This window comes from Brachypodium distachyon, chromosome 3 (genome assembly GCF_000005505.3).
Source record: "Brachypodium distachyon strain Bd21 chromosome 3, Brachypodium_distachyon_v3.0, whole genome shotgun sequence".
Taxonomy (NCBI): domain Eukaryota; kingdom Viridiplantae; phylum Streptophyta; class Magnoliopsida; order Poales; family Poaceae; genus Brachypodium; species Brachypodium distachyon.
In genome coordinates this window covers 41298879-41324627 of record NC_016133.3, presented here as the reverse complement: position 1 = coordinate 41324627, position 25749 = coordinate 41298879, and the positions used below count along the sequence as shown (strand labels likewise).

Here is a 25749-nt window from a genome sequence, read left to right as displayed (position 1 = left end):
CCGTTGACAGTAAATTCCTGAATCCCTGGCTTCTTTCCGACAGTAAATTTCCCGTGACGTGCGCGCCGCATCTGTGCTGGGACACATAGGCCGGTTGTTTGTTGCTTCCCAGAGCTCGCCCAGTAGTGGGACAACATTGCAGCTCTGCACGACTGCAGCCGCAGGGCACTGGGAACATATTAAAAGGAACAAAAGGTTCGAGATCTACTGCTTCTGCCAGCCTTTGGATTGTCCTGGTAAACACCCAGGATCTTGCTGGACTGCCATGGCCTGAGCAGTCTTTCAGCACCTTGGAAATGGACGACCACACACTACGGTGTTATCATCCCCTCTGACCTTAAAAATCCTAAAGAATAAAGCAACGGCAGCACGTACGCCGCGAGAGCTGGCCGCAAGAGAGGGATTGATGAAACGTATGTTGGTGTGATATACGGACGCGCGTGTGATAATCGTACGTGTACCCTCTCGGTCAGGTATCATCTACTTCGTGCGTCCCATATTAAATCTATATATTTAGACATTTTTAGACATAAACATATAAATATATGGACGAATTTGAGTCACTTAATATGGGACCGAGTGATTACTCCGTACTGCTTCTTTCGTTGTAGTATAATTTTTGTCTTAAATTTGCTCAAAAATAAATGTACCTATTTTTTAAAAACGTCTAGATACATGTAATACTTCGACAAGAATTATGAAACGGAGAGAAGTAAGCTAAAATCAAGTTCCGTCTCAATAAAATGGGCGCGGGCATCTAATCCAGCAATCCATGCATGCATTGATCTAACGAACCGTGCCACTCGTTGATAAGCTGAAACTTGCAAGGCAGTAGGTTCAGAAAAATTACTAGCAGGAGTATTACAGAGTTCGTTCCCGTGCCGACCGCGCAAATGGACGCAGGGAGGCAGGCGATGGGCCGACGGCGCGTCGGCTCGTGAGATATGTGAACGTGCAACTGCACCGGTCAGAATGTCAGATACGAACGCCCGTGGATATGCATTGCATGGGCGTGATCTGAACGAGTGCGATGTCCCGGGGGCATGGACGGACGACATGGCAGGGCCGGCCGGCACGAGTGGGGATATGGGTCCGCCCGGTCCGGTCCGGTCCGGGGGAGGTGAACCGCGCGTCAGGTGCTGATGAACGACAGGACGAGGGGCGGCGGTGTCCATGCATACACTTGCAGAGCCGAAGAACGTTGCAGCACTCTTTGTCCAACGCCCCAATCAGTGTCCCCATGTGACATTCGGCGTCCTGTTGTGACGAACCGCGCCGGTGTTTTCAAACCAATGTAGTTGTATGCAAATCTAGAGCAATAGCATGATGAACCATGAAATCCCCAGACCCTATTGTTAAAAAATGCGAATTACTACTGCAAAAAAAAAACCGAATTACTACTGCAAAAAAAAAACCGAATTACTACTCCGCAATTTGGACAGAAAGAAGTTGTTAGGTTGGGATCCTGGGTAGAAACCGGCGATATTTTAGTAGGTATGAGAATGGTCGTGTATCGCCGTATCGCGGGAAGCTGGAACAGTCGCTTCATATCCTTGTGTTGTGGCTCTGTTACCGTTAAGTTGGCACGCAAAAGCAAGAGGAAACGAAGACCTGCATGAATGGCATGGCAGCATGGTTTTCTACTTTTCTCTCTCCGGTATGTTTTTCAGTGATGCTTTGAACCATTGGTTGCAGCCTGCACAGCGATAACTTGAAAAGTGTAGTATACGTAGCACGACCTGCAAAAAATAAGGAATTAGCACGACCTGCAAAAGTAAAAGAATGGCCCATACAGGTCTCGAACCTGTGACCTTCGCGTTATTAGCACGACGCTCTAACCAGCTGAGCTAATAGGCCAGTTTGATTGCTTAATAGATATTAACCTAGTTATTCACTTGCTATAACTTCGATTCCAGGAAATCTACTGCTGCAGATAATTTCAGTACTTGAATGTGAAGGTGGCAAATCACCACTATTATTATACCCCGCCGCACACACAGTTTATTGTTTGTACAACCTACACAACGCCGCTCCTGATGCCAATTACATGGGTTAGATCAAAGTTTCACTGACACACTAGTTCGCCTCTGTCTCAGCTGGACAGAAGAGGGAGACACGTTACTTAACTTCACGATATCATAACCATTTTGCATACTTTCAGTTTACCATTACTAATCCACACAGAGGCAGTTAAAAATGAAGTTCCCAACATAACACAAACAGAGAACTTTGATCATGACATGACTTGATTGCCAAGAACATCAGATGTGTTACAAAATGTAGAGTAGTACAATATATATACATGAATCAGATAATTACCATATGACTTGAACAAAATCCAATCGTGGTAAAGGCATTACATTTTTACAGCCAAAAGATGGCTTGCACTTGCTATTTACATGCTGGTATCAGCAAGAATCCTGGGAACAATTGCCTGCCAATCCTCCCACCACCCTCCCAAATGAACCCATCACCGGCCACTCCATGCCGCAAGGACACCTTGAAACACTTCGGCCACCAGGTCCCTGTCCGCCGTCTGGAGGAAGGCGTTGAAGTCGTCGTGCATCTCGTACACCTTCCTGAAGTCGACCAGGAACCTCAAGCAGCCCTCCTTGAGCCTTGGCAGCCGGTACAGGTGCGCCACCTGGAGCCTCTCGATCACGTTGCCCGTGTCGATGTCTTCCAGCAGGCTCTCGTGGCACGCCTCCCTGAGATCAGCGATGTCGTACTTGTCGGCAGCCCCGAGGAGGGCCAGCCTGTGGGTGAGAAACTCCTCATTGCGCAGGTCACCATAGACGTAGTTGAGGAAGCCCCTGCATGCGTCCAGGGACATGTCGGAGATGTCGACCGTGGAGAGCCCTTTCTCCTTGAGGTCGTGCGAGAACATGCTCCTGAAGACGGGTGAACGGGCGGCCAGGATTGCACGGTGGGCGCGAATGCTGCCGTCAGTGGCGTTGATTGTGATGTCAGTGAGGATGCATTCTTGCAGCATCCGAGTGAGAGAAGACAGGGCGGTATTATCTGAAGACTGCTTGATCTGGTGTGACGCCCAAACTGAGGCAGGTTCACCACCCTGGAATGCAGAATTGGAGATCAGTAAGAGTGGTACGCTCATGACAATGAACTAAATGGTTATTACACAGAAGTAAAATCCTTTCTTACGTTTTTTAGTACAATTTTTTTTCGCAATAACAATGAATTCTTGGGTCTTGATTGAAGTGTGTTGGTTAATTGACCAAAAGTTTGACTTTGCTCCCTAGAAATTAGAAAATACTGGACCATGTCTCATTTCCATCTGGCAGGGTGTTGTCAGCTGATGATGTCACCACTCATCAGAAGTCAGTCTTCATTTCAAAGCATTTGCAGTTTTTTGTTCTGAAATACACTGTTCTTATAACGTCAATTTTTTTCATGGGTCGAGTAATGATTGACAAATGGCAACAGATGTCCGCCTTAGGTTTCTGTTATGCTTGCGACCCTTTCACTTTTCTGATCAAACAACATATTTAATCAACAGTAGAAAGCAACCATAGACACCTCACCACCAACAAAACTGTAGATTTTTCTATGCTGGTGTAGATCAGTCCAGGTGTGATGTTAATGTAGTGTGCATCCATCTAAGATTAGACAGGATTTTAGGAGTGAAGGATGTCACTCCACGTCTCCTAATTATTGTTGTACCAAACATTGACAAAACAGAAGCAGACGGTGAATAAAACAGTACTTACAGATGGATCTGGAACTTTCAGGTCGAGAAACTCAATCTCGATCACAAACCTTCCTGTAACAGTACTATCAATCGCCCACACAAAACCGTCATGTTTCAGATGCTTGTCAAAGATTCCTGCATACGAGTAAATCAGTTGTAAACTAGATACAAATAGCATGCAGACATGCTTTATGCACTCACTGATTTGTAGCTGAACTCAACTTGAATATGGGAACAACAATAAGTCCTACAATTTCAAACAAGCATGTATGCCTGATAATGTTCAGTAACTTCAATCTGTTATCTGTATACTATACACACTCAGTTTCTGCACAAATCAACTTGTAGCCATATGAAGTTATGAACTAAAAGTGTTCACTTTCTTTTAAAAATTCATTGCCTACATATTCAGATACCGAAATATATCTTCCAATTTCGTATCTATCAACACAAAGGGCACTGCAGTTTTAGGGAGAGGAAGTTGACTTCTTTAGTAAAAGAAAATTACCTGGATGCACTATGATCTTTTCATTAGGAGGAAAGGATATCAAAAGTTTCGTGACAAAGGAAGCTATAGGAGCTGGGACCGTGTTCTTGGCAGAATTTGACAACTCTGCAAAGAGCTTAACGCAAGTTTGCTTGTTGTTTCTCTCCACAGATAGGTACCTTCATGTTACAGAATCAGATACTTCAGTTAGTTTATGGATCATAACACAACTGGTGGCCCCCCATAATTCTCTATACTAATCCTTTACGAGTATGATTTTAATTGTGCCAGTTATCATTGGGAAATTTGAGGAAGTAAATGTACAACTTAATCAAAGAATTATTTTCATGGTAATACTAGCAAGGAACGGTTCAAAGCGAGAGTTCAAAAAAGTGACAAGCTTTTGTGTAAATTTGTGAAATATTTTTCTTAATAATTCTGAAATATCTTTGATTCCAAGAGAAGTCTCAACTTCTCTTTTAGAAAATTATTAGTTGTGTCAAAGTGGTTTCATGACTTATCCTGATGAAATTTGAGGAAGTAAATGTACAACTTAATCAATGATTGTTTTTCATGGTAATAGTAGAGAATGAACTGCTGAAAGCGAGGGTTGAAGAAAGTGAAAACTTTTGTCTGAAATATCTTTGATTCCAAGAAAAGTCTTCACCTCTACTTTAGAAACCAAATATGGGTACGAAGAATCTGGACTAACCATAGATACGTGACGAATCGACCCAAATCCAACTTAAAGACAGTTCAATACAAGCTTAGACAGAAGGATAAAACTAGCTTATGAGGATGCATCCAAAATTAATGAGCAAGGCAGCAGCACCGTAGCAAACCGAAAAGCTGTTGCAACTGAACAAGCCAATCGGCCATGCATTCATCCTCCTCTTCTACCAAAAACCAAACCTCTTCCAGAATCAAACAACAGAAGATAAATAACAGAAACAGCGTTGTACCAACAAGTAGCAGCAACAATCAAACGGTTGAACTCATAACCCACCGCCGGAAACCTCAGACTACTCACAACGACCTATACTTCGAGCTTCAAGCACAACGAGTATCACGGCGGGAGCAGGACACGCTCTGCTCTGCAGGACAAGGCAGACAAGAAACCAAACAGGTAGCAGGCAACGAACGAACTTGCGGAAGAGAGGAGTGGAGGGGAGAGGAGAGGGGCTCGGTGGCAGGGCACGGACCAGTTCCAGAGGCCGACGCGGAAGGGGTCGGACTTGCGGTAGGTGTAGCACGGGAGCGCGTCGACGCGCCATTGCGCGAGCCTCGGCGCCGCCTCCACGCGGCCACCGGTCATGGGCCCCCACGTCGACGCCACCGCCGCCACCACCTCATCGACGCAGCCCAGCAGCCCCAGCGCCTCCTTCCCCAGCCTTCCTCCTCCCTCCGCTCCTCCTCCTCCTCATGTACTGCCGCGCCAACCCCCAAGCGCACGACACGCACGCCCCCAATCAAACACGGCTATCCACAAAGGAGACAAGCCAGGATCCACGGCACTAGCAAAGCAGGCAGCAGCTGCTGTAAACTGTAACTTACACTGGCAGGCCACAGCGACACGAAGGGAGCGCGCGCGCACGCCGAGAGAAGTGGGCTGGGAGGGTGGAGAGGGATGGCGGCTATATGGGAGTGGGAGATGGGGTGGCGTTGCTGTTGCGGGCCGGGGAGGGAGAGGAAGAAGATTAATCCGGTACGCAAAATGGAGACTTTCTTCCACGCGACCTGACGGTGAATGAATGAAATCCCTCCATGATTAATTACTCTCTCGCTTCCACTCCACTTCAACCACCGCTCCTCCCCATTTTCCCTCCCTCCTCAAAAATCCCGGCGAGGAATTCATCGTCGTGAATGAATTTGTCCTTCGAGGAGCTTCAATTTACTGGCCGGTTAATCGCTCGGTTGTTAGTTAAACCAATCGCCGCTGAACGAAATTAATCTGCCTGCTCTTTGTATACGCTGTATCTGTAGCTATCTACTGTCCCTGTCCACGGCCGGACCCAAGATTTTGCCTCCGAATTCCTGCTCTCTTTTTCACCCCACTCGTCGCTAGCAAAGATTTTGGCTTTTAACTGCAGCGTGAAGTGCTTTCTTTTGACCCCGAAGAAAAATAAAAACGCAGGCAAATTGGCGAATCGCTTTGCTTCTTTCTCCTCCTCAATTGATTTTGCTTTGTCGGGAGGCCACTCGCCCGCCGAATTCCCTGCGACAAGTGGGGATCAAACTAAGTTAAATTAAACAATGTGGGGAACGAATCAGGGGCTAAATTATTCTCTGCGGAGATACGCATGGACGCAAACGTAAAGAATCTCGGTGCGAATTCTTATTTATTTTCTGCCAGGAAAACAATTGGGGGCGGAGACAGTGGAGTGTTCTTTGGAAATCCCCAGTGGACACGGAAAGTATCTTGCTGATGAATCTGCGTGGTGGCCCCTGGCCCGCGCCTGCCTCTTGCCCCCTGGATTCTCTCTCTCAGCCACACAAGCAACCAGGTAGGCCCAGGTCTTGGAATCTTTGATTCTCTCCGGCTTCGAGAATATTTTTTTTAAGAAAGCAGCTCGATTTTCATTTCACCCGATTCGATCAAAATTCTCGTGTTCCAAACGTTTTCAAGTGCTCTGATACATCCATCCATTATGGCTCAAATCGGTCAGTTTGTCCAGAGATCCCTTTATCGTGTCGTGTGAGGTAGTAGTAGCATATGGCGCTGCGTTCTTCCGTTCAGGGCGAGCGACGCAATTTGGATGGACGTCACAATAATACCTGTCCACTAGAACCATTATTCTTCACCATCTCAGGCTAATAAGCATGCATGTCGACCCATGACTATGTATGATTTTGTTTAAAGTATTGATAAGTCTAAATCACTTCTTTTTTTTAATTGAAGCGAAGACGTATACACCTAACACACGTAAAACACCAAAACACACGCACACTAGCGAATTCCATGATTAATCAAAAGTCCTATACGGTTTTGGTATTAATAAGTCGCATGTTTTTAGTTAGAAATCAATCGACATGTTAGTCGTCGGATCTTATCCAACGATAGCAAATGAAAGATGAGATAATGAGATTGACTCTAATCCAACAGCTCTGAAACGTCGACCATATTTATGGCTAATTTTCTAAAAAACAAGTGACTTAAAAATAGCCACACCCTATTTTTAAACCTCCGAAGTACCGCCTCCCGTCTAGAAGTGATCCACTCAAAAAAAAAATCTAGAAGTGATTCTCCAAACCACAGTTTCTAACCATGCATGGAGTATTTTGGATTCTCTATGCTCCAAATTTCTAGCCTAACGGTTGGTAACCATTACCACTTTATAGTTTGCAAGTTCTGATCTGTATCTTCCCACAACTGACATGAAGCTATTTTCAACTTACGTAGTACAATTTTACTTCCTGTTTCTCAGCTAGCTCAAGCAGTTTAGAGATAAGAAACTCGAAACTTTGAGGTTCACACATGTCTCCCAGATTAAACATCGTATAAAAATCGTTTTACTCAAATCAAATCGACAAGAATACCTTTCATGCGCTCCAACACGCTAGCAAGGCAGCATCATATCAATACCCCTGATGCTATGACATAGTAAAAACACATGTCACAGCTCACAAGGAAACGAATCTCATTGCTGCGTATCAAACTTGACCAAGCTCTTGACGTGCTTGTGTGGCGCATCTAATCCGAATTCTAAAACCAACGAGCCAATAACAACCTAGTACGTACTGGAAAGAGAAAAGGAAATGGAGTGTCCAACCATCGCATGGAATTAGATCGCTGTATCTTGCAAAATTTGACCGTTTTTGCTTAGGAGTTTGCGGCTAATCCAGGTTATTATAGCCGGCTCTAGCTGTTGGTACGTGCGTACGTAAGATGGATTAGAAGATTGGCAAGTTGGGGATCTCGAGTGGAAGCTGGGCGCAGCAGATACGGGTCAGAGGTTGCAACCAATCTCCCATGGCAGTGACCGGTTCGCCAACCGTCTTTTTTCTTGCTTTTATTTTTTCCACAACACTTGGATCTGTAGTGAGGTTACTCCAGTGTCATTTGTACGACACTACTAGTCTACTACTGATCTATACGTACCGAAAAGAAAATTCCATACGGATGTACTGTACAGTGTACCGTGTTTGCCAGGTGAAAGTGGCTCTCCAACGGCAGCCGTCGGGTCGCTAGCTTGGACAAATTTCAGGATCGTTTTCCGCTAGCTATTTTTAATCAACCAATTAATGGATTATTATTTCCTTGCAGCCGATCTGCTGGGGCCTGGGAATTCGAATTGATGGAAAATGAGGTCGGCTGCAATTCGGAACCAAACAAGTTCGAGTGTACGTACCGTTGCTATCGCCTTGACTATTGTTCACTGGTGTCTCAGGAGCCAGCCAAGAAGAGAAAAAAGATCTTTGGTACGTGAATGCAAGTGTTTTTCGAGAACAACGCCGACGTGGCCGGCCGGTGAGTGACCGACGTACTCTTAATTGCGAGGCACAGGTGGCTAGCCCCTGCGGGTTACAGCTCAAAGCTCCGCTGAGAAGGACGGGACGGAGCACCTGCACGACTGCCTGACTGTCCTTCCTTTCCTAGGTGACCAGGTCCACATCGCCAGAGGCTCTACCTAAGCTACGTGTGGCCTCCAGGAAACGGCTGCACCGCATATCTGGCACGTACGTACTACGTGTGTGGCTCCGTGGACTAGCCGTACGTGGCCGGAACATACATACATGGATCGTGTCGTGTCGTGTCGTCTAGGACGGCTTAGCGTTGATGGGGATATCGATCGAAATATTTGTTGTGTTGGCGTATATATGATTGCACTACGCGGCTCTGGATCGAGCGTGCAGTTCCTTTTTTCTTTAGAACACATCAAGATTAGTGCAGTATCATCATTTATAGAGAGCCGTGCAGTTCCTTTTTTTTAGAATACATCGGGATTAGTGTATCATCATTTATATAGAGCGTGCAGTTCTTGACTGTCGGTGTCGATCGCTGGTTTATATGCTGCAAACGAACTTGTTAGCTGTTCAGATTAGGGCCGGTGCGCGGGGGTGATCTTGGCTCGAGAAAGTTACAATATCCATCCATGTTTTTGTTTTAATTTGTTTGCTTAAGGTGCCAGCGCCATCCACCTGATCCGTCGCCTTATTCCTCTTGTTTTTCTTTTTTATTTTGCAAAGATTTTTTCCTCTTGTTTTTCGTCTTCTCCATTTCACCGTCCAGTCCTCTTCAACAGATCAACACCCGCATTTCCCCTTCCAAGGCACTCCCACTTTCCGTAACGCTTTCCCGTTGATGTCGATCAGCCTATCTATCCTTCAAGCACATGTCTTTTTTTTTTGTCTGAGAAGCTCTTCTCATTACCCCTCTCCTTCTCCTTCCTCCTCTTTCCTTCACTCTAATTCGAATAAATGTTCGTCTCGTAAAACTAACATGTGAAAGATTGCATGTTAGTTTTTCTTGCTTTTTTTTTCTTTGCTTCAATGAACCTTCCACTTACAATGGCACACGGGGTTGATATGCAAATAATTTTACTGGAACTTTAGTTGGGATTGAAAAGTTATGGATATAATAGCCGAAACAAAATATGCTGATTGCATTACTCTAATTCTTAGGCAACACTGGAAATACACAAACAGATGCTCAAGCATGAAGTGGCTATTTCAGCTCAAGGATATTCGCTGCAAAAAGGAGGTTGTTGTCTGGAAGCACAGTTGCTTGATAGTAGTTTAGTGCAGAATACCTCCAAGCAGGACTTGAACTCAAATGAGTCCAAGAAGAGGATTTTTCTGCCTGAAAATAAGGAGGCACATGTTTCTACTGAAAAGCAGGCAACTACGGGCTCTTTTGCATGATCAAATTCTGTCCAATATCTCAGGTAAAGCCTCGCTAGAGCTATGATACATATCTGCACACAAAATCACGAGGGTAGCCCTAGCCAATGTCCGCCCCCTGTCTCCACAATTGATATTCTGGATTGATGGCAGGCCTGACCTTATGGGTACATCATGTGAAAATGCATGTACGACGCAGGAGAAATGAAAAAGGATGCAGCCCAGAGGTGAGTTCGACTAAAGAACTTTCAGGGTTTATTTTTTTTCCTCTTGGAAAAGGATGAGCGTGTGTTAATTAGAAAAGTTATTTTGTAAACTGGAATTTAATACATAACATTTTCTCATTATGTATCAATTTTGTAAGGAATGAAATTCTTTTGTACACGGTGTGGTTTATGAAAGAACATCCAAGAGAGGAAGTTTTGATGTGTTTTCGACCACATCATTTTTTTTGTTGCTCCGTTGCAGCGCACGGCCATCAACTAGTTAGTATGGTACAAGAGTAGTGTCACTTGAATTATATCTCAATAATTTGTTTTAGGGTGACCGGCCCAGGTGGTGTATCTTGATATAGGATTATAGATTACTAATATATATATGTAAATAATCATCAGTTGCATGTTGCAGTGTGTTTATTCAACGACTTGGCTTTTTTATGTGATAATTGTATTGCTGTAGACAGTGGCAGTGCTAGATCCATAAACATATGACGTCATTCTTTTCAAAATCTTTATATGTATTATATATTTGTTCTGACAAATAACTAAAAGGTCAAGGAAATTTTAGAAAACATGTGATGTCAATTGACATCACAACTAACATATGGAGCGGCCGCTGACTATATAGTTTCGGGTGTATACAAATCTTCTCCAATAAAATTTCCAAGTTCTGAATTGCACGTAAACTTGGTAAACACTTCTTTTTTCACTGTTCGAACAAAAAATACATCTATCCATTTGCACCGCGAGTCTCCCTTGCTTCTATAAAACACCAAGGTGGAAATTACTTGCTAGAGAAAAATTCACCAATCTTCGGACACAAGCCTTTTACTTTATTCACATCTCATCCCTGCCCCTCCACCCTCCCCCAACTTTTTAAATTGTACCATTTGCCACTTCACATGATCATGTGTCATAGCCACAATCGCGCCCTCTGTCGTTACAACAATATTCGGCGAGGGAAACTCTTCTGATAGGTTGTGTGTCAGAAACTCCTAGGGTTAGGGTTATAGGAACATTATTGTCGAGTAGGTAAGACTTGAGACAACATGCAAAAAAAAAATGTAATGACAAACATGTCTGCAATATTGCTCCCATAATGAAATACCAGATGTTCATCGTGCAAGACAAAAACTTTCTAAATGGACACTTGCCCTAGGGGTTATTGGCAGAGAAAACAATGGTGTCATATGTGACAATAAGGTAACCCCATGGTTGAAGATAATCACCAAACGCACCCTCCTAGGAGTAGTACTGAAGATAATCACCACACCACGGGTCTAAAAGGAAAAAAAAAACATTCCCAGCAGCCGCCGGCGTCGCCATACCCTAGTGTCACCGCCGAAGCGTCGATCCCCCATCCCCGCCCCTCACGCGATTCGCCGTTCCCCCGTCCCTCACGCGGGTCGTCTTCCTCCTCGAGCGAGCGCCGCCACCCCCTCCCTCCCCGTCCCGCTGCCGAACGCCCCAGCCCCCTCGCTCCGTCGCTCGTCTTCCTCCTCGTGCGAGCGCCTGCCTCCACCGCAGGTATCTATCTCCCCTTCAATTCTCTCGTTCCCGACCGTTTCTCCTCCCATCACCCCACGACCCTTTAGCTTCCCGTTGCATCTCCTTAATCTTCCCCAATTCGTAACTGAGGCAAAAATCCTCCGCCCTTGTGTACAGATGCGCAACCTTGTACCGCTGTAGCTCCGCCCCTGCCGCCGAAACCCCATATGCCTCAGGTCAAGTCTACTGCAGGTGCTGGCGCAATGCCTTCCGGATCTAAAGGTGGTGATGGTGAAGTGGAGGCAGGGTTCGCGAAGCTGCAGGGTGAGGATTTTGAGTATTACATGCAGACCTACTCGATCATGCTGGGACGTAACAGCAAGAAATCGTCAGTGGATGTGGATCTCTCCAGCCTTGGTGGAGGCATGAACATTTCGCGCCACCATGCCCGGATATTTTATGACTTCCAGCGCCGCCGATTCGCCCTAGATGTCATCGGCAAGAACGGCTGCCTTGTCGAGGGTGTCCTGCACCTCCCTGGGAACCCTCCTGTTAAGCTTGACTCGCAGGATCTCCTTCAGATCGGAGACAAGAAGTTTTATTTCCTCCTGCCCGCGCGATCTATCTTTGCCTCATTTGCCGCTGCTCGACAAGTCCCTGTTATTCCGACACAGATCCTGCCGCCATCCTTTGTGCGGCCAGGCCACCCAAATGTGTCCAATTACCATGACCAGCCCTTTGAAGGTGATTATGGCCGAGAGGGTGATGACATTCGGAATGGTATCAATGAAAGTGGAACCAGGGGCAAGTTGATAAAGAGAACCAAGAAGCCTTCTGGAGATCTGGGCATTTATGGTGGGCACCGAATCAATGTTGAAGCAATAGAAACACTGGGTGAAGGTGGTACGTGATCCTTGCTTCGCAATTTTTACTGTATTTTCTTGTAGTTATTTGCATGTTACTGCTCATGGCTACCAAAGTAAGATAATGATGATATGTCAACATTACATATTAGAGGCAAAATATGTAGAATATGCACTATTACACATTAAATATACTGTTATAGGAAATATTTATCTCTATGGTCCTCTTACGGAACTCTGGTCACGTATTTATGGCACACGGACATATCATCATTAGTTACTCTTGCAAGTGCTCTTCTGTGTGAACATTATCCTTAATGTCTGAAGTGGCGCATCTTTATATGTATCTCTTTGCTGTGTAAAGATAGCTGCATCTCTTATGATTTTTGCCTTTTGTTAGGAATAATTAAAAAAAGCACAGGAGATGCAGTTATATTTGCACATCAAAAGATACACATCAAGATGTGTCAATCTGAATGGATTGATGATTTTCATCTTAACATCTAGTGGGAAATTAACTATATTTTCCTAGGCTATTTCTACTGCTATGGCAAAATTAGTAAATGGTACAATGTAAGTTTGGAAAGCTGTTGCTGAACTTTATTCTTGTTTGCAGTTATGGTCCTGTAGTTCCAAAATCTGTTACTGTATCATATTTGTTGGGAGCTATGTCAACAGACGGACCAAACTTGTTACTTTTGATGTCATGTGGTGAAACATTTGTTTGATCTTGACCTCAGCTGGCTTCTATCTTGTGCAGAAAATATATCAGATGTAAGACCAAGGGGTGACAAGGATATGGACAATCAGCAGCTCCTGCAAATGGAAGAGAAGGAAGTCGTGTCATCTGTTGCGACCGTGTTATCTGACCTCTGTGGTCCTGGAGAATGGATGCCTATGAGAAAACTCCATACAGAGGTTTGTCATGGAAAACACATATATCAGCTGTGGCTTGGAGAAGTTTAACTTTAATCTACTGAAAGTAGTTTCTGTTGTTTATACATTGATGGGATAGACCATATCATTACATTTATTTTTTAACATAAGAGTACCATTACGATTTGCAACACTGAAAAAGGAAACTTTGATTAAAATTAGTGGTCATGTGAACATATACTCTGAGAATATCATCCGGGGATAGAAGTCAGGTGCTAGCGTCCCTGCCTCTCGATCTGAACCACATGATCCAGATTGTGAGGAGCACCATTCCATGCATGCATGTATATTCTGGTAGCAGTCTAGGTTATGCTGCTACTTATTCTAATAGCTTAGTTGTAGTCTGTAGGAGGATATACAGTTACTTGCAAATACCATATCGTGTCTGTGGGATTGAAACAAATGCTAGCATACCTCACTTGTCATTCGCACATGTTTTGTACTGTGGAGTATTGGCTTTTGACAAAAGATAGTTTTTGAGTCGCATAATCTTCTACAGTACAAGTAATGGGATGACTCGTAAGTATATCCTTTGATAGCCATCTAGAAACCTTTTGACTTCTGATTTGATTCCTTGTGCTACAGATTGGGATATCCTGCCATTCTGACCAATTCTCTACATTATTATTATTGATATTGCTTTGCTTATCATTAACCATTCATTATTCATATGAAATTAACATATTACTCCCTCTGTACCTATTTGATTGCGCCGTCACTTTTGCAAAGAAAACTTGCTATTTCCCGGAATCGACCCGCAGTCCACGTTCAATTGAAGATGTGTACTGCGGGTTGATTTCGGAAATTAACAGGTTTTGTTTTTGAAAAAGTGCTGACGCCAATCAATTGGAAACGGAGGGAGTACTACACAACATAGGGACCACTCAGGCACAAACATACTACATCCATTTAACTCCTGTAAATTCATAACTCCGTTGTTGCAGTTTCCCTTTTCTGATTATCTTGTTTCTTTCACTCACCCAGTCATGTAATAAATTTGTGGTAGCCATCTCATCTTGCTTGCTGCATTTATCTGCATATGTATGCATACACACATGCTGGCATGTGCGCACAATACAAAGGACGTTGTCGGCACATGCATATATGCAAACCCTAAAATCTTTCTTGCCTGCTCGCAGCTCGTGGACCAGTTTGGCAACGTGTGGCACCACAGCAGGGTGCGGAAGTACCTGACTGCGGAGGAATGGTCGCCGGTTGAAGCAAAGGGGAGGCCATGGTTTGGCCTGCTGGGGCTGCTGAGGAAGTACCCGGAGCACTTTGTGATCAACACCAAGTGCAAGGGCCGGGCGATCTCGGAGTTTGTCTCCCTGGTCTCCTTGCTCTCCTAGAGGGGACCGCAGACTACCGACGACGGCCGTCTCTAGGGTCTGTTGTTTCGTGCCGTCCTGTTCTCTGTCCAGCCATGCCCAGAAGGGCCAAGGGCAGAGTGGCGGCGATGGTCCTGGTTTGTCTTGTCTTGTCTGTCCTTTGAGTAAACGGGGAATGGACCCTGCTGTACTGTGTCCTGTACTGTAATCCTGGGTTTCCCCTCTGTGTTTACCTGTAGCTCTGTGACTGTGATACCTAGAATGTTATTATCTGGTAGCAAGACTTTCAGGTACTAGCTCAGTTACTGTTGAAGGAAGTGTACTAGCTCAGTTGGTGTCTCTTCTGACTCGAACCACCTGCCGGTTCGAAGTGCCATGGTCTGTGCCGGATCGACTGGCCAAAGTGGCTGTGTTGGCACACGATTCATAGCAGAAATTCCAGCGCCCCAACGTTGGGCAAAAGGGTCTTGATGCATGAAGCCGTCGGATCGATCACATTTCTAGCATCGCAGATGATCGTGGTCTCGATCGCGCCGGGGCTTGTGATTGATGTGAAGTGGATCAGGAAACAAAAGGTACCAAGCCAAAATGCCACGCACTCCTGGTCCTCTTCAGCACGGGAAACAGGTGCTTGGATCAATATATCCACTATGCAGAACCTGTCCACCTGCTTTCTTTTTCCTCGCTTTGATTGATCGTTCGCCTCATAAAACTAAAAAATTGCATGTTAGGTTTTCTGTGTGTGTTTTAAAAAAAAAAACTTTGACGAACCTTTCTCTTTAAACAATTGTGCACGGGTGTGTCGATAAGATCGGCGTGTCTAGACCAGAAACAAGCAAAAATATGCACCCTATTTCTGCTCATCTTCCCTTCCAAGGCATGATTCTCAATGTTCCGTGGCGCATCACACATTCGCCCTGAACATTTCTAGCTACTCACCACAGTTGGGTCTGCATTTTTACCTTTTTTTTTACGGGGGCGGGGGGGTCTGCATTTTTTACTTTCTTAGAGAAGAAGTTTTTATTTATTTTTTGCGTTTATTCTTTTTTTTAGAGAGATTTTTTTTTTGAGAGAGATGGTCTGCGTTTATTCGAGTCCACTATTTCGAGGCATTTGGGCCCATCGGCGCAACTTCCCGGAACCTAAATCGAGCCCACCCCAAAGTAGAACGAAGTCGAATAACTCTCCTCGTCCAGTCGTGCTTATCTCCACCAACTAAAGTCCAAAGTTTGCCCTGTCTGTTCGTTCGTTTCAACTTTTTTTTTTTGAATCGACTCCACCGTTGCTCGATTTGGGGCTTCAACAGTTTCCTCCCTCGCCACGCCACGGGTTGGTTCCTTTCTCTCGAAGTATTCCTCGCGCAATGCGAGCTTGATTTAATCCCCCCTACTTAAATTCCTGGGTTTTACTCGTCTGCTGTTTCACGGTATATCTTATCTTGGCTTTGCTTGATTCGCTCCCCTCGCGCTTCTCGTCTCTTCTTGGCGAGGGTTCTTCTTCTTTTCCAGGTTGCTCTGCTAAACCCTACCTACCTCCTTTTCTCCCTAAGATCGGTTCGCTCTTTGTGAGGCTGCTAGTTCTGTTGGTTTTTTTTGTCATTCTTGGTTTGTTTGTTGTTCAGAGAGAGACGGGGTCGATCCATTGATTGATTAGGCGGGGACAGACTGCCATGGGGGTGAGCTGCTCCAAGGAGAACTCGTCGGCGGGGCAGCAGCATGACCGCAACCGCGACCACGGCAAGAACACCAACCGCTTCGCCAAGTTCGGCGACGATTACCATACCCTGGAGCAGGTAGATCGCCAATCGCTCACAAGACAAGAACCTTTATTTCGAAATTCAGAAGAAAAAAAAATTCTGCAATCGTGCATTGCCTGCCTAGTACAGCAGTACCCTGTGGGTTGCTTCGATCGATTGGCTGGAAATAGTTCCGTGGTTCATGAGTAGTGGTGTACGGAGTATCTGACCGTGTTGAATGAGAGTGGATTTGTTCCATGTGCTCAACTAAATGCTTCATATTCCTCTGTATGATAATTTGAGATTGTTCACGTGACTTAAATTATGTGTTCTGTTTGTCTCTGACCAAAATTCCTAAATGTGTCAAGTTTTAGAATCGTGCACTGATTCTTAAAGTAAATGTAAAGTTCTTCATTTGTCAAGATGTCATGGACTGTTGGATCTAGCTGCATTATGCACCCCAAGTTGTTTTTTGGGGACTCTGCCCTTTATGTGCAAGTACAATTTCCTTTTAGTTACTGAAGCATGATGCCATTACTGTTTCCCCTCTTAACATAGGTCACTGATGCTCTAGCACATGCTGGGCTGGAGTCCTCAAATCTGATCGTTGGGATTGATTTCACCAAGAGCAATGAGTGGTCAGGTTTGTTCGAACTTCATCAGTACATTATTTTCCTTTTCTTTTTATCTTATTCGTAAAGGACTGGCGATTTATGTTTACTGTTCTTAATTAGGCAAAGTGTCCTTCCACAACCGGTGCCTGCACGCTTTAGGGGATATTCCAAACCCATATGAACAGGCAATATCCATCATAGGGAGAACCCTCGCACGGTTTGATGAGGACAACCTGATACCATGCTTTGGGTTCGGCGATGGTCAGTTCTTGACATGCCTTAAGCCCTTCCTTGGCACATGAAATTGATAAATATATAACAATCTCATTTCCATACTGCAGCTACAACTCATGATCAGCAGGTATTTAGCTTCTACCCTGACAACCAACCATGTGATGGCTTCGAACAAGCACTTGGACGATACAAAGAAATTGTTCCACAGCTTCGTTTGGCTGGTTAGTGTATTAGTGTTTTCAAGCGTTAAACTAAACAATACTACTCTCTCCGTCCAACAAAAGATGTCTCAAGTTTGTCAAAATTTAGATGTATCTGGACATGACTTAATGTATAAATGCATTCAAATTCAGTCAAAGTTGAGACATCCTTTGTTGGATGGAGGAATAAATTAATTTGGGTTATATGTTTTGACTGTTCTCAATAGGTCCTACTTCATTTGCACCTATGATTGAGACTGCTATTGGTATTGTGGATAGTACTGGTGGACAATATCATGTCTTGCTTATAATAGCAGATGGACAGGTTTTTTTCTTGTACCAATACTCCAATTCTCTTAGTACCGTGCTGATTATTTTCTAACAAGAACAGTACAACAAAACTAGGTATTTCTTTACAAATAATAATAATAATAATAATAAATACATTATTATGCATTCCGTGCAAATCTGCACAGGTTACTCGCAGTGTTGACACAGGTAATGGCAAGTTGAGCACACAGGAATGCGAAACTATAGATGCCATTGTGAAAGCAAGGTAATCATATACCTAATATTTACACGATTCAGATAATAATTGTCAAGTTGTATTAACTTACGTATTGCGCTCTTACATTTCAACACAAATATGGCATGTTCTTGCAGTGACTACCCTTTGTCAATTGTGCTTGTTGGAGTCGGTGATGGGCCATGGGACATGATGAGGCAATTTGATGACAACATACCTTCTCGTGCATTTGATAATTTCCAGGTAAATTGTTTTGTTAATATTTGCTGAATGGACCTCCATACTTGGATGAATCATGGGAAATACTTATGTTGGTTCAAATGCAGTTTGTGAACTTCACAGAGATTATGTCAAGACCTATTCCTACCAGCAAAAAGGAGGCAGAATTTGCTCTTTCAGCGCTCATGGAGATCCCTGCTCAATTCAAGGCAGCAATGAATCTCCAGCTTCTTGGGTATTATACTCTAATCACACTCAAAATATTGCTAATCGAAACACCTAGTATTTTGCAGCAGTGATCCTGACTTTTCATTTTCTTTTGAGAAGGAGACGAAGAGGATTTCCGCATCGATCAGTGTTACCTCCACCTGTGAGTGTTTCTCAAAGATACCCTGAATATTCACCAGTCAAGCAGACCCAATCAACTAGCACTAGCTATGGGTGGCCACAGAAGAATGCCTCATCACCTAGACAGGACAGTGATATTGGTGATCAACAGGTATGTTGTTTCGGTCTTCTAAACAATAAGAGGTCACATTATAATTCTATGCTTTTGCATGCATACTGTTATGGTTATTTGAGACTTGTATCCATCCTGAACTCCTGTCTGTGCAGACCTGTCCAATCTGCTGGACCGAAGCAAAGAACCTGGCTTTTGGCTGTGGGCACCAGGTATTAGAACGTCTTGAAAATGTGTCCTAATAATGTTGATCTTTCTGGTGTTGCATCTTGAGCTATGAACTGATAAACGTATGATGCCTTGGAATGCAGACATGCGCTGACTGTGGTAAGGAGCTGAAGGTTTGCCCCCTCTGCCAGAGGGTGATCACCTCAAGAATTAGGCTCTACTGAAGCTCTTTCGAGAAAGCTATATGCAAACAATCACCACTTTGAACACTCTCACGGCTGCGAGCAAAGAAGGTTTTGCTATCAAGAACAATGTAAATTGACAGGGCCCCTAGTATTGACAGTGTCATCTTTCAAACCTTATTCTTAGTGTTGCCAGTATGTTACGGTCATGAAATCATTTGGCTGTCAGAATATTGGTCTTCTCAATTGGTTTCTGTTTTCTACTAGTACTATTCTAGTTTGAAATGATTGTTCTTCTCAACAGAGTGCACTATTCTAGTTTGTGCATTATTTAGTCCTATAATTAGCTTTAAGAAAATACTATTCATGTTAGAATATATAATTCTAGAAGAAGAAACAGTTTTTTTACTACAGCTTTTGGTTATGCCTTTTGAATATGAGTAGTGAGCTAACTGGAGAGGCGTCCAGTCCAGAAAGCATTGAGGGGGGAGAGTGAAGGGAGTAAGCGAGGACGTACCCTGCAACCCTGCATGACTCCCTCAATGCCAACCAGGAGCCACGCCAGGCACGGTGGTGTGCTTCTCAGATGGCATTCAGGGAGCCAGGCAGGAAGGCAACATCACCCATTAATTACCTTATCTCTGACTGAAGCCTCGCCCGTTTCATGCTTGAGCGCGCCTTTGTTTGCTGCATTGAAACTGTTGTTTGTGTGCGTCTGAAGGAAGCAAGGACGGGCTGAGGATGAGGAAGAGGAGGAGGAAGACAGACACGCAAACAGGAAGGAGTGCAGTAGGGGATAGGAAGAAAAAGGGACGTGCTACTCAGCTGCAACACCATCCATACACACATACATCGGGAGGACCAGCCAGAGAAAAAGGTGCTCTAGCCTTTGGATGATTGTCCAATAGCCAGTAGGTGCAATCCGGTTTACAGAGAGCGCAGCCAAATACGGCATCTGTTGTCTTTGCCTGTTACTGCAGAGTGGCGGCCGGGGAAGAGTTGGGAGTAAGAAAAGTGGGGAATTTACCGGACGGAGGCGGCAACAAGGAAACAGCTCAGTGCTTGTTCGGTAGATCGGAGAGCGCGAAGGATGGGCCGGCCCGTTATTGGTCGGCGAACTCTCCTTCCTTATCGCGATCCACAGGCCGTTGCGAGGAGAGTGCGAGCCACGTGCGCACGGCCGGCCGTACGGCGCGAGACGACCCGTGTGTATCTTGCTGGTGGGAAAAGAAAAGAAAAGAAAAAAGAAGAACTCAACTTCTTTCTCAAGGAAGAAACAGGGACAGCCTAGACGGATCATCGGATATTCGGATCAAATCCAGAACGGCGGACCAAGATATATAGCAGGGCAGAGGAAGAAGAGAACAAAGAAAGAGATCGACGGCGTCGTGGTTGATCACCACGCGACGCCCGGCCGCCTCCTGCCTAACTGCAATACCCGGCGACCCAAGACTCCTGGCCTCCTCGATTCATTGATCTCCCCGGCCGGCCGGCCGGCGGCCCTTTATTACCTTATTATTCTGGTCCACCACCCACCAGCATCGATTCCCCGAAATCAAAACCTCGATGCGGCACACTCAAAGCGGGGTGATTTGGGCATCATAACCACGAGAGATCTCTCGTCTATAAATGCACACATCCGTTTCGTTTCTCCCTTGCCCCTTGGGAGTCCGAAGAAGCAGGTAAACGCAAATGCATGGACGCGCACGGTCGGTGTAAAACCCGAATCACCACCTAATTAAGCTTCCCCAACACCCTTCGCCCCCCGTCTTTACCGCTCCTAGGACCGCTCCCACCCGCCCGCCCCGATCCTTCCATCCAAACCCATCAACCGCCTCTTCTCCATCCAGCCATTCTTCTCCCTCCCTGCCGGCGCCCAACCCTTCTCCATCTCCTCCCGCCATTGATCGCCTCGCCCCCAGGGCCCGTATGCATATAGAACTTCTCCCCACCGCCATTGATCAACAGATCCCGGCCGGGCCTTGGCTGGCTTTCCTCGCCGGCGTCGTGCACACGTACGCCCCCGCGCGCAAAAAGGGATTATTCTAGAGTGAGTAATAACCGTGGGGCGGGACGATGGGGCGCGTGAAGCTGCCCATCAAGAGGATCGAGAACAACACGAACCGGCACGTGACCTTCTCCAAGCGCCGGAACGGGCTCATCAAGAAGGCATACGAGCTCTCCGTCCTCTGCGACATCGACATCGCACTCCTCATGTTCTCCCCTTCCAAACGCCTCTGCCCCTTCTCCGGCCGCCACGGGTTAGTAGTACTAACCTTCTCTCCGGCCGCCGTTTCCTTTCTTTCGGAATCTGAATTCCTGATGTTTATGCATGCTTTGTGATGATCAGCGTGGAGGACGTGCTTCTCCGGTACCTCAACATGACGGACCATGACAGGGGAGAGTGAGTGCGCCTCGTTGCTTAACAAATACTACAACCAAATACTAGTATCATGTTCGGATCCTCTTACTGACCGACTCGAGTGATCTTGTTTTTCTGGATTTGGTTCGTGTGTGGCTGTTGCAGACCCATCCAGAATCGGGAGGTGAGAAGAAGAAAAAGGCTATATATAGCCATAACAAACTCGTAAAAGTAATTTTGTCTTTTATGTTTTGAATCCGTAACAAAGGTCAGCATCTAGCACTCACCAAAACTGCAACACGATGCAGTACCTCATCAGCATGCTCCAAAGGCTTAAGCGTGAGAGCGACATGGCGACGCAGATGGCCAAGTATGCCTGTCCCATACACATATTCCTTTCATCAATTCACACTTCTCTTTTTTAATATAGTACCGTTCCATTTACTGATTGTGCTTGGAAAATTTCAGCCCGGGGGCATTGAACGAGAAGATCGAGGTGAGAATAATAATACCTCCTCCGGCCAGATTTACCTGTCATTGTCTTGCTAAATCTGGGACAATAATATGGTTCGGAGGGAGGCAGTAAAAAACAGAGTTTTCGCATCTCAAACCAACCGTGCGTGTTGATATATAGTAATTCTTTGTGCGAATTGCAGGAGATTCAGCAGGAGATTTACGGCTCGCAACAGCAACTCCAAATCTCTGAAGAACGCCTCAGGTAGCACATAACTAATTTTTTTTTCTTGACGCCCAGGTAGTACGTAACCGTACGTTATTTTCTCATTCGTAAATATATCTGTTTGTATCGTGACACTTTTTAGGGTATAGGTACGCAAGTTTTTGCTAGTCAAATAAGGAGTACATTTCTCCTTTTATGTCTACTTTCCCTTTTTTTTTATCGTGCTTCAAAAAGGAATATACTCGGTGCATGTGCGTTTTGTGTTACAGGCTGTTTGAGCCGGATCCCGCGGCGTTCGGGTCCGCCAGCGAGATCGACGGCTGCGAGAAGTTCCTGATGGACATGCTCACACGAGTCGTCGAGAGGAAGGTATATACGTATATTATGCTCATAGACATGCTCACAACAACAAGATTTTTCTTAGCCTCGGAATTGCCGATTGATCTTATTAAGTGCATCCTGATCTCTCAACAATTACTTGCTGACTGCAGAATTACTTGCTGAGCAACCACATGGCCCCGTTCGACCCGACGGCGCCCGGAATGCAGGTATTCATCGATCTCCCGCCGAGATCACAGCGCAAATGCGGCTGATATCGCGTATCAGGAAGTTAATGATCAATGGCAAAATGACGATATGGTCGGCGTTTTTTTTTTTGCAGGGCGGGAACGGTCCGCAGATGTACGTGCACCACCACCACCACCCGGCTCCGCAGCAGGCAGCAGGGGAAGGTTCCGGCCTGGTGGGCGCGTTCGCCGCCGACGCGGCGGCCCTATGGGCCTCAGACCCCAGCGGCGGGCCCAGCAACCCGGCCCACCACAACCTCTTCGCGGCCTCCGACCCCATGATCTACCTCCGTGACCAGGACGTGTACGAGGCGAGCTCCTCACAGGCCGAGGCGTGGCGGCAGGCGTACACGTGCACGGAGCTGCTCTCGACGCTCATCCCGGCCACGCCCTTCCCACTCATGCAGCACTGCCTCGGCCCAGACGACGGCGGCCCATACGGCAATGGCGGCCTGCCGGCGATGGCGACGACGATGCAGCAGCAGCAGGAAGTGGAGGCGTCGGCGAGCTGCTCGTACACCATGCCCACCAGCGACGAGACGGCCGGCACGCCCCCCGTCCTGCAGCCCGCCGCCTACGACTCCGCCGCCATGCCGCCGGGCATCCCCTGAGGCCTCATTTTCAGAGCTTATATATTTCATGACCACCACGACCCGGGCAGGAGCTCATCAACTGCACTATTTTTTTTGAGAGATTCAACTGCACTATAATAATCATACAGGTATGAAGATTAATACTTGTAGCTAATATGGTATCCTACAATCCGACAATCCGACAATAATTTTTGCTACTGTACTTCATTTTTATATGTACTGCACTCTTGGACAAAATTAACACTCGGCCTGGAGCAAGGTCTGAACTGAAGAGCGAAGAGGATGGAGTTGGGGGTCAAAAGAAAGACAGCGCGGCGGAAGCAGGGAAGCTGCTCTCCTGTAAAGCTGTGCTGTCGCGGCAGGCACCAAAAAGCTTTTCCGCATCGTCTCTGACCGATGACAAAGAATGTTGGTGGTTCCTTAGCCATGAATTAACCCCGTTCTTCTCTCCTCTCCTCTTCCCCTTTCCTTTATTTCGAAATCGAGAACAGGTCGGCGTGTCTTTCTTTTTCTCTAGATCTCTATGCCCCTTTTCCGAGCTTAAGTTAAGCAACAACTTGTGCCTACTTCGTCTCTCCTGGAGGCTGGAGAGGGTAAACTTAAAACGACTCTTCTAAGTACTGCCTCATGTGCTAATTAGCATGCGGTTTGCACACGCCACTTGTCATCAGTTCCCACATATGTGGTTCCAACTTGTAATCATCGAGCTTAGCTTTACAGAAAAGATTATCGCGGCAATCTGCATTGACAGTGACCAAATGTAACTAACTTGCCACTTACTACGCCTCGTGAAAAAACAACATCAAATTTTCTACTACTAGCAACTTCTTTTTCTTTCCGTTTCCCCCTTTTTTCTCATCTCCTTTTTCCAGTATTGCTTAATCAGGGCACATTCGAGATAACACCAAGCAGGAAGCATCAGAAAGACCAATAACCGAGGCTTTATTTCCCCCTAAAGCAGACCCCGGACTAATCGCAGGCAGCCACCTTGCCTTTACTCGAAGCAGCTCTGAATTTTCAATGGGGAGGAAAAGAAGAAACACAATGGAGACCGGAGAGACGATGACAGGCCGGGCCCAGCTCCACCCATTTTTCAAAAAGCTTCTCCTTTTGCTCCCCCTCTTCTTTATCTCGGGACCCCGCCATTCGCGTTGTTGCCTTCTCCTTTTAACTCCATTACTTCATTCCCTTGCTCTCGTTCTTTGCTCTGCTTTTGCTTTCCCGTCCCAACGCCCATACTCTCTTTGCTTGATTGGCTGTTTGATCCATCTGATAGCTTCTCTTCTTGGTGATTTGATCGTTGCTGTTGCTGCTAAAGCTGAGATCAACCGTCAATGGGTACTCCTTACCACCTCCAATCTCCGAGAACCATCCTCAACAAGATCATCAGCATGAAGCAGCAGCAGCCGGAGGCGGCGCTGCTGCCTGGGCCGGGGCCGGGGCAGGCGGCCTCGCTGTCGTCGTCAAAGATCATCCTCAAGCCGCGGCACCGGACCACGCCGGCCATGTGGTGCGCCGCCATCGTCTGCTTCGCCTTCAGCGTGCTCCTGATCATCACCGGCATGGTGATCCTCATCATGTACCTCTCCCTGAAGCCGAGGACGCCGTCGTTCGACACCGCCAACGCCGCCCTCAGCAGCATCGTCTGCATCGGCGGGCCTCCGGGCCCGGGGCCGGCCTACTTCAACGGCGACATGATGCTGGTGGCCAACGTCTCCAACCCCAACCAGAAGATCGACGTGGTGATCCAGTCCGCTGCTGTGGAGCTCTTCTTCCGGAGCAGGCTGGTCGCAGCACAGGCGCTGCCGGCGTTCAGGCAGCGGCGTGGCCAGTTCACCGTCATCAACATCCACATGGTGTCCAGCCAGGTGACGCTGCCCCCGGAGGTTGCCATAGAGCTGGCGAACCAGATGAAGAGCAACAAGGTCATGTACACCATCAGAGGCAGCTTCAAGGTCAGGGAGAAGTTCTGGTCTTGGCACTACACCTACTGGGTGACTGCCATTTGTGAGCTGGAGCTCACTGCACCTCCCAATGGAATTCTTCTTGCTAGGACATGCAGAACATCAAAGTGATTCCACATCTGAATCCTTTTTTGTCTCTGATTTTATTGTATGAAATTTCAGAGGTTTCTGTACCATGGAATTGGGTTAAGGCAAACCAAAGCAAACTGTAACTTATTCATGTGGTTTGAGGTTGCTGCTTTCCAATTTCTTGTTTACTTAGCTCAGTTGCTGCTGGAGCCTGGAAGATTCCTGCAACACAGTAGCAAAAGGTATATGTAGCTGCCTGAATATATATAGTTGGAAAAAAGTGTGTATAACATGGAAGCCATTGCTTG

At 46.1% G+C, this 25749-nt stretch overlaps 5 protein-coding genes, 1 long non-coding RNA gene and 2 other non-coding genes across 14 annotated transcripts; 5 read left to right on the top strand and 3 right to left on the bottom strand.

Moving 5' to 3' along the window:
- Positions 1-1783: 1783 nt before the first annotated feature.
- TRNAI-AAU lies at positions 1784-1857 on the bottom strand. Its single transcript has one exon. It is a non-coding gene; the product is annotated as a tRNA-Ile (tRNA).
- Positions 1858-2224: 367 nt separating this feature from the next.
- On the bottom strand, positions 2225-6038 carry LOC100830848 (BTB/POZ domain-containing protein At1g55760). The gene is made up of 4 exons (XM_003574647.4): positions 5399-6038; positions 4218-4375; positions 3729-3844; positions 2225-3073 (listed from the first exon to the last, which is right to left on the bottom strand). The coding sequence occupies exons 1-4, from the start codon at positions 5509-5511 to the stop codon at positions 2471-2473; spliced, it is 990 nt and encodes a 329-aa protein (XP_003574695.3). The 5' UTR covers positions 5512-6038; the 3' UTR covers positions 2225-2470.
- Positions 6039-9077: 3039 nt separating this feature from the next.
- LOC112271899 lies at positions 9078-10489 on the top strand. Its single transcript, XR_002965424.1, has 2 exons — positions 9078-10081; positions 10191-10489. It is a non-coding gene; the product is annotated as an uncharacterized LOC112271899 (long non-coding RNA).
- A 1064-nt stretch (positions 10490-11553) lies between these two features.
- LOC100830538 (FHA domain-containing protein FHA2) lies at positions 11554-15200 on the top strand. Of its 2 annotated transcripts, none has more exons than XM_010236949.3 (4): positions 11554-11782; positions 11921-12643; positions 13367-13524; positions 14682-15200. In XM_010236949.3, exons 2-4 carry the CDS (start codon positions 11971-11973, stop codon positions 14889-14891), a joined length of 1041 nt encoding a protein of 346 aa, XP_010235251.1. In that variant the 5' UTR covers positions 11554-11782; positions 11921-11970; the 3' UTR covers positions 14892-15200. The 2 variants fall into 2 exon arrangements, with proteins under 2 accessions (XP_010235251.1, XP_003574694.1); XM_003574646.3 differs by having other exon boundaries at positions 11557-11782; positions 11921-12646.
- A 541-nt stretch (positions 15201-15741) lies between these two features.
- On the top strand, positions 15742-19621 carry LOC100830231 (E3 ubiquitin-protein ligase RGLG2). 4 transcript variants are annotated; one of them, XM_003574645.4, is made up of 12 exons: positions 15746-16378; positions 16492-16662; positions 17164-17248; positions 17340-17480; positions 17561-17674; positions 17881-17978; positions 18130-18209; positions 18317-18422; positions 18506-18633; positions 18726-18897; positions 19014-19070; positions 19170-19621. In XM_003574645.4, exons 2-12 carry the CDS (start codon positions 16540-16542, stop codon positions 19248-19250), a joined length of 1185 nt encoding a protein of 394 aa, XP_003574693.1. In that variant the 5' UTR covers positions 15746-16378; positions 16492-16539; the 3' UTR covers positions 19251-19621. The 4 variants fall into 4 exon arrangements, with proteins under 4 accessions (XP_024318326.1, XP_024318327.1, XP_024318325.1 ...); XM_024462558.1 differs by having other exon boundaries at positions 15742-16199; positions 18726-19070; XM_024462557.1 differs by having other exon boundaries at positions 15743-16378; positions 18726-19070.
- Positions 19622-19701: 80 nt separating this feature from the next.
- MIR160E (microRNA MIR160e) lies at positions 19702-19846 on the bottom strand. Its single transcript, NR_126882.2, has one exon. It is a non-coding gene; the product is annotated as a microRNA MIR160e (primary transcript).
- Positions 19847-21001: 1155 nt separating this feature from the next.
- LOC100823584 (agamous-like MADS-box protein AGL11-like) lies at positions 21002-23918 on the top strand. 3 transcript variants are annotated; one of them, XR_002964257.1, is made up of 10 exons: positions 21285-21469; positions 21559-21612; positions 21736-21754; positions 21879-21940; positions 22039-22066; positions 22227-22288; positions 22519-22618; positions 22741-22797; positions 22911-23536; positions 23668-23918. XR_002964257.1 is itself a non-coding variant. In XM_010235332.3 (9 exons), the coding sequence occupies exons 1-9, from the start codon at positions 21285-21287 to the stop codon at positions 23424-23426; spliced, it is 1083 nt and encodes a 360-aa protein (XP_010233634.1). In that variant the 5' UTR covers positions 21002-21284; the 3' UTR covers positions 23427-23857. The 3 variants fall into 3 exon arrangements, 2 of the variants coding, with proteins under 2 accessions (XP_010233634.1, NP_001288314.1); XM_010235332.3 differs by having other exon boundaries at positions 21002-21469; positions 22911-23857; NM_001301385.1 differs by lacking the exons at positions 21879-21940; positions 22039-22066; positions 23668-23918 and having other exon boundaries at positions 22911-23426.
- LOC100829927 lies at positions 23464-25692 on the top strand. Its single transcript, XM_003574644.4, has one exon. It carries the CDS (start codon positions 24743-24745, stop codon positions 25481-25483), a length of 741 nt encoding a protein of 246 aa, XP_003574692.1. The 5' UTR covers positions 23464-24742; the 3' UTR covers positions 25484-25692.
- The last annotated feature ends 57 nt before the right edge of the window (positions 25693-25749 follow it).

Bases quoted from the DNA above. Each gene is read 5' to 3' on its own strand.
- LOC100830848 (XM_003574647.4), bottom strand. From the start codon at position 5,511: ATGACCGGTGGCCGCGTGGAGGCGGCGCCGAGGCTCGCGCAATGGCGC. The intron at 4,376-5,398 runs GTCCGTGCCCTG...TGTAACATGAAG, and splicing joins CGCGTCGGCCTCTGGAACTG to GTACCTATCTGTGGAGAGAA. The intron at 3,845-4,217 runs GTAATTTTCTTT...ACTCGTATGCAG, and splicing joins AAAGATCATAGTGCATCCAG to GAATCTTTGACAAGCATCTG.
- LOC100830538 (XM_003574646.3), top strand. From the start codon at position 11,971: ATGCCTCAGGTCAAGTCTACTGCAGGTGCTGGCGCAATGCCTTCCGGA. The intron at 12,647-13,366 runs GTACGTGATCCT...TATCTTGTGCAG, and splicing joins AGAAACACTGGGTGAAGGTG to AAAATATATCAGATGTAAGA. The intron at 13,525-14,681 runs GTTTGTCATGGA...GCCTGCTCGCAG, and splicing joins TGAGAAAACTCCATACAGAG to CTCGTGGACCAGTTTGGCAA.
- LOC100830231 (XM_024462558.1), top strand. From the start codon at position 16,540: ATGGGGGTGAGCTGCTCCAAGGAGAACTCGTCGGCGGGGCAGCAGCAT. The intron at 17,481-17,560 runs GTCAGTTCTTGA...TCCATACTGCAG, and splicing joins ATGCTTTGGGTTCGGCGATG to CTACAACTCATGATCAGCAG. The intron at 18,210-18,316 runs GTAATCATATAC...ATGTTCTTGCAG, and splicing joins GATGCCATTGTGAAAGCAAG to TGACTACCCTTTGTCAATTG.
- LOC100823584 (XM_010235332.3), top strand. From the start codon at position 21,285: ATGGGGCGCGTGAAGCTGCCCATCAAGAGGATCGAGAACAACACGAAC. The intron at 22,289-22,518 runs GTAGCACATAAC...TTTGTGTTACAG, and splicing joins ATCTCTGAAGAACGCCTCAG to GCTGTTTGAGCCGGATCCCG. The intron at 22,798-22,910 runs GTATTCATCGAT...TTTTTTTTGCAG, and splicing joins CGACGGCGCCCGGAATGCAG to GGCGGGAACGGTCCGCAGAT.
- LOC100829927 (XM_003574644.4), top strand. From the start codon at position 24,743: ATGGGTACTCCTTACCACCTCCAATCTCCGAGAACCATCCTCAACAAG.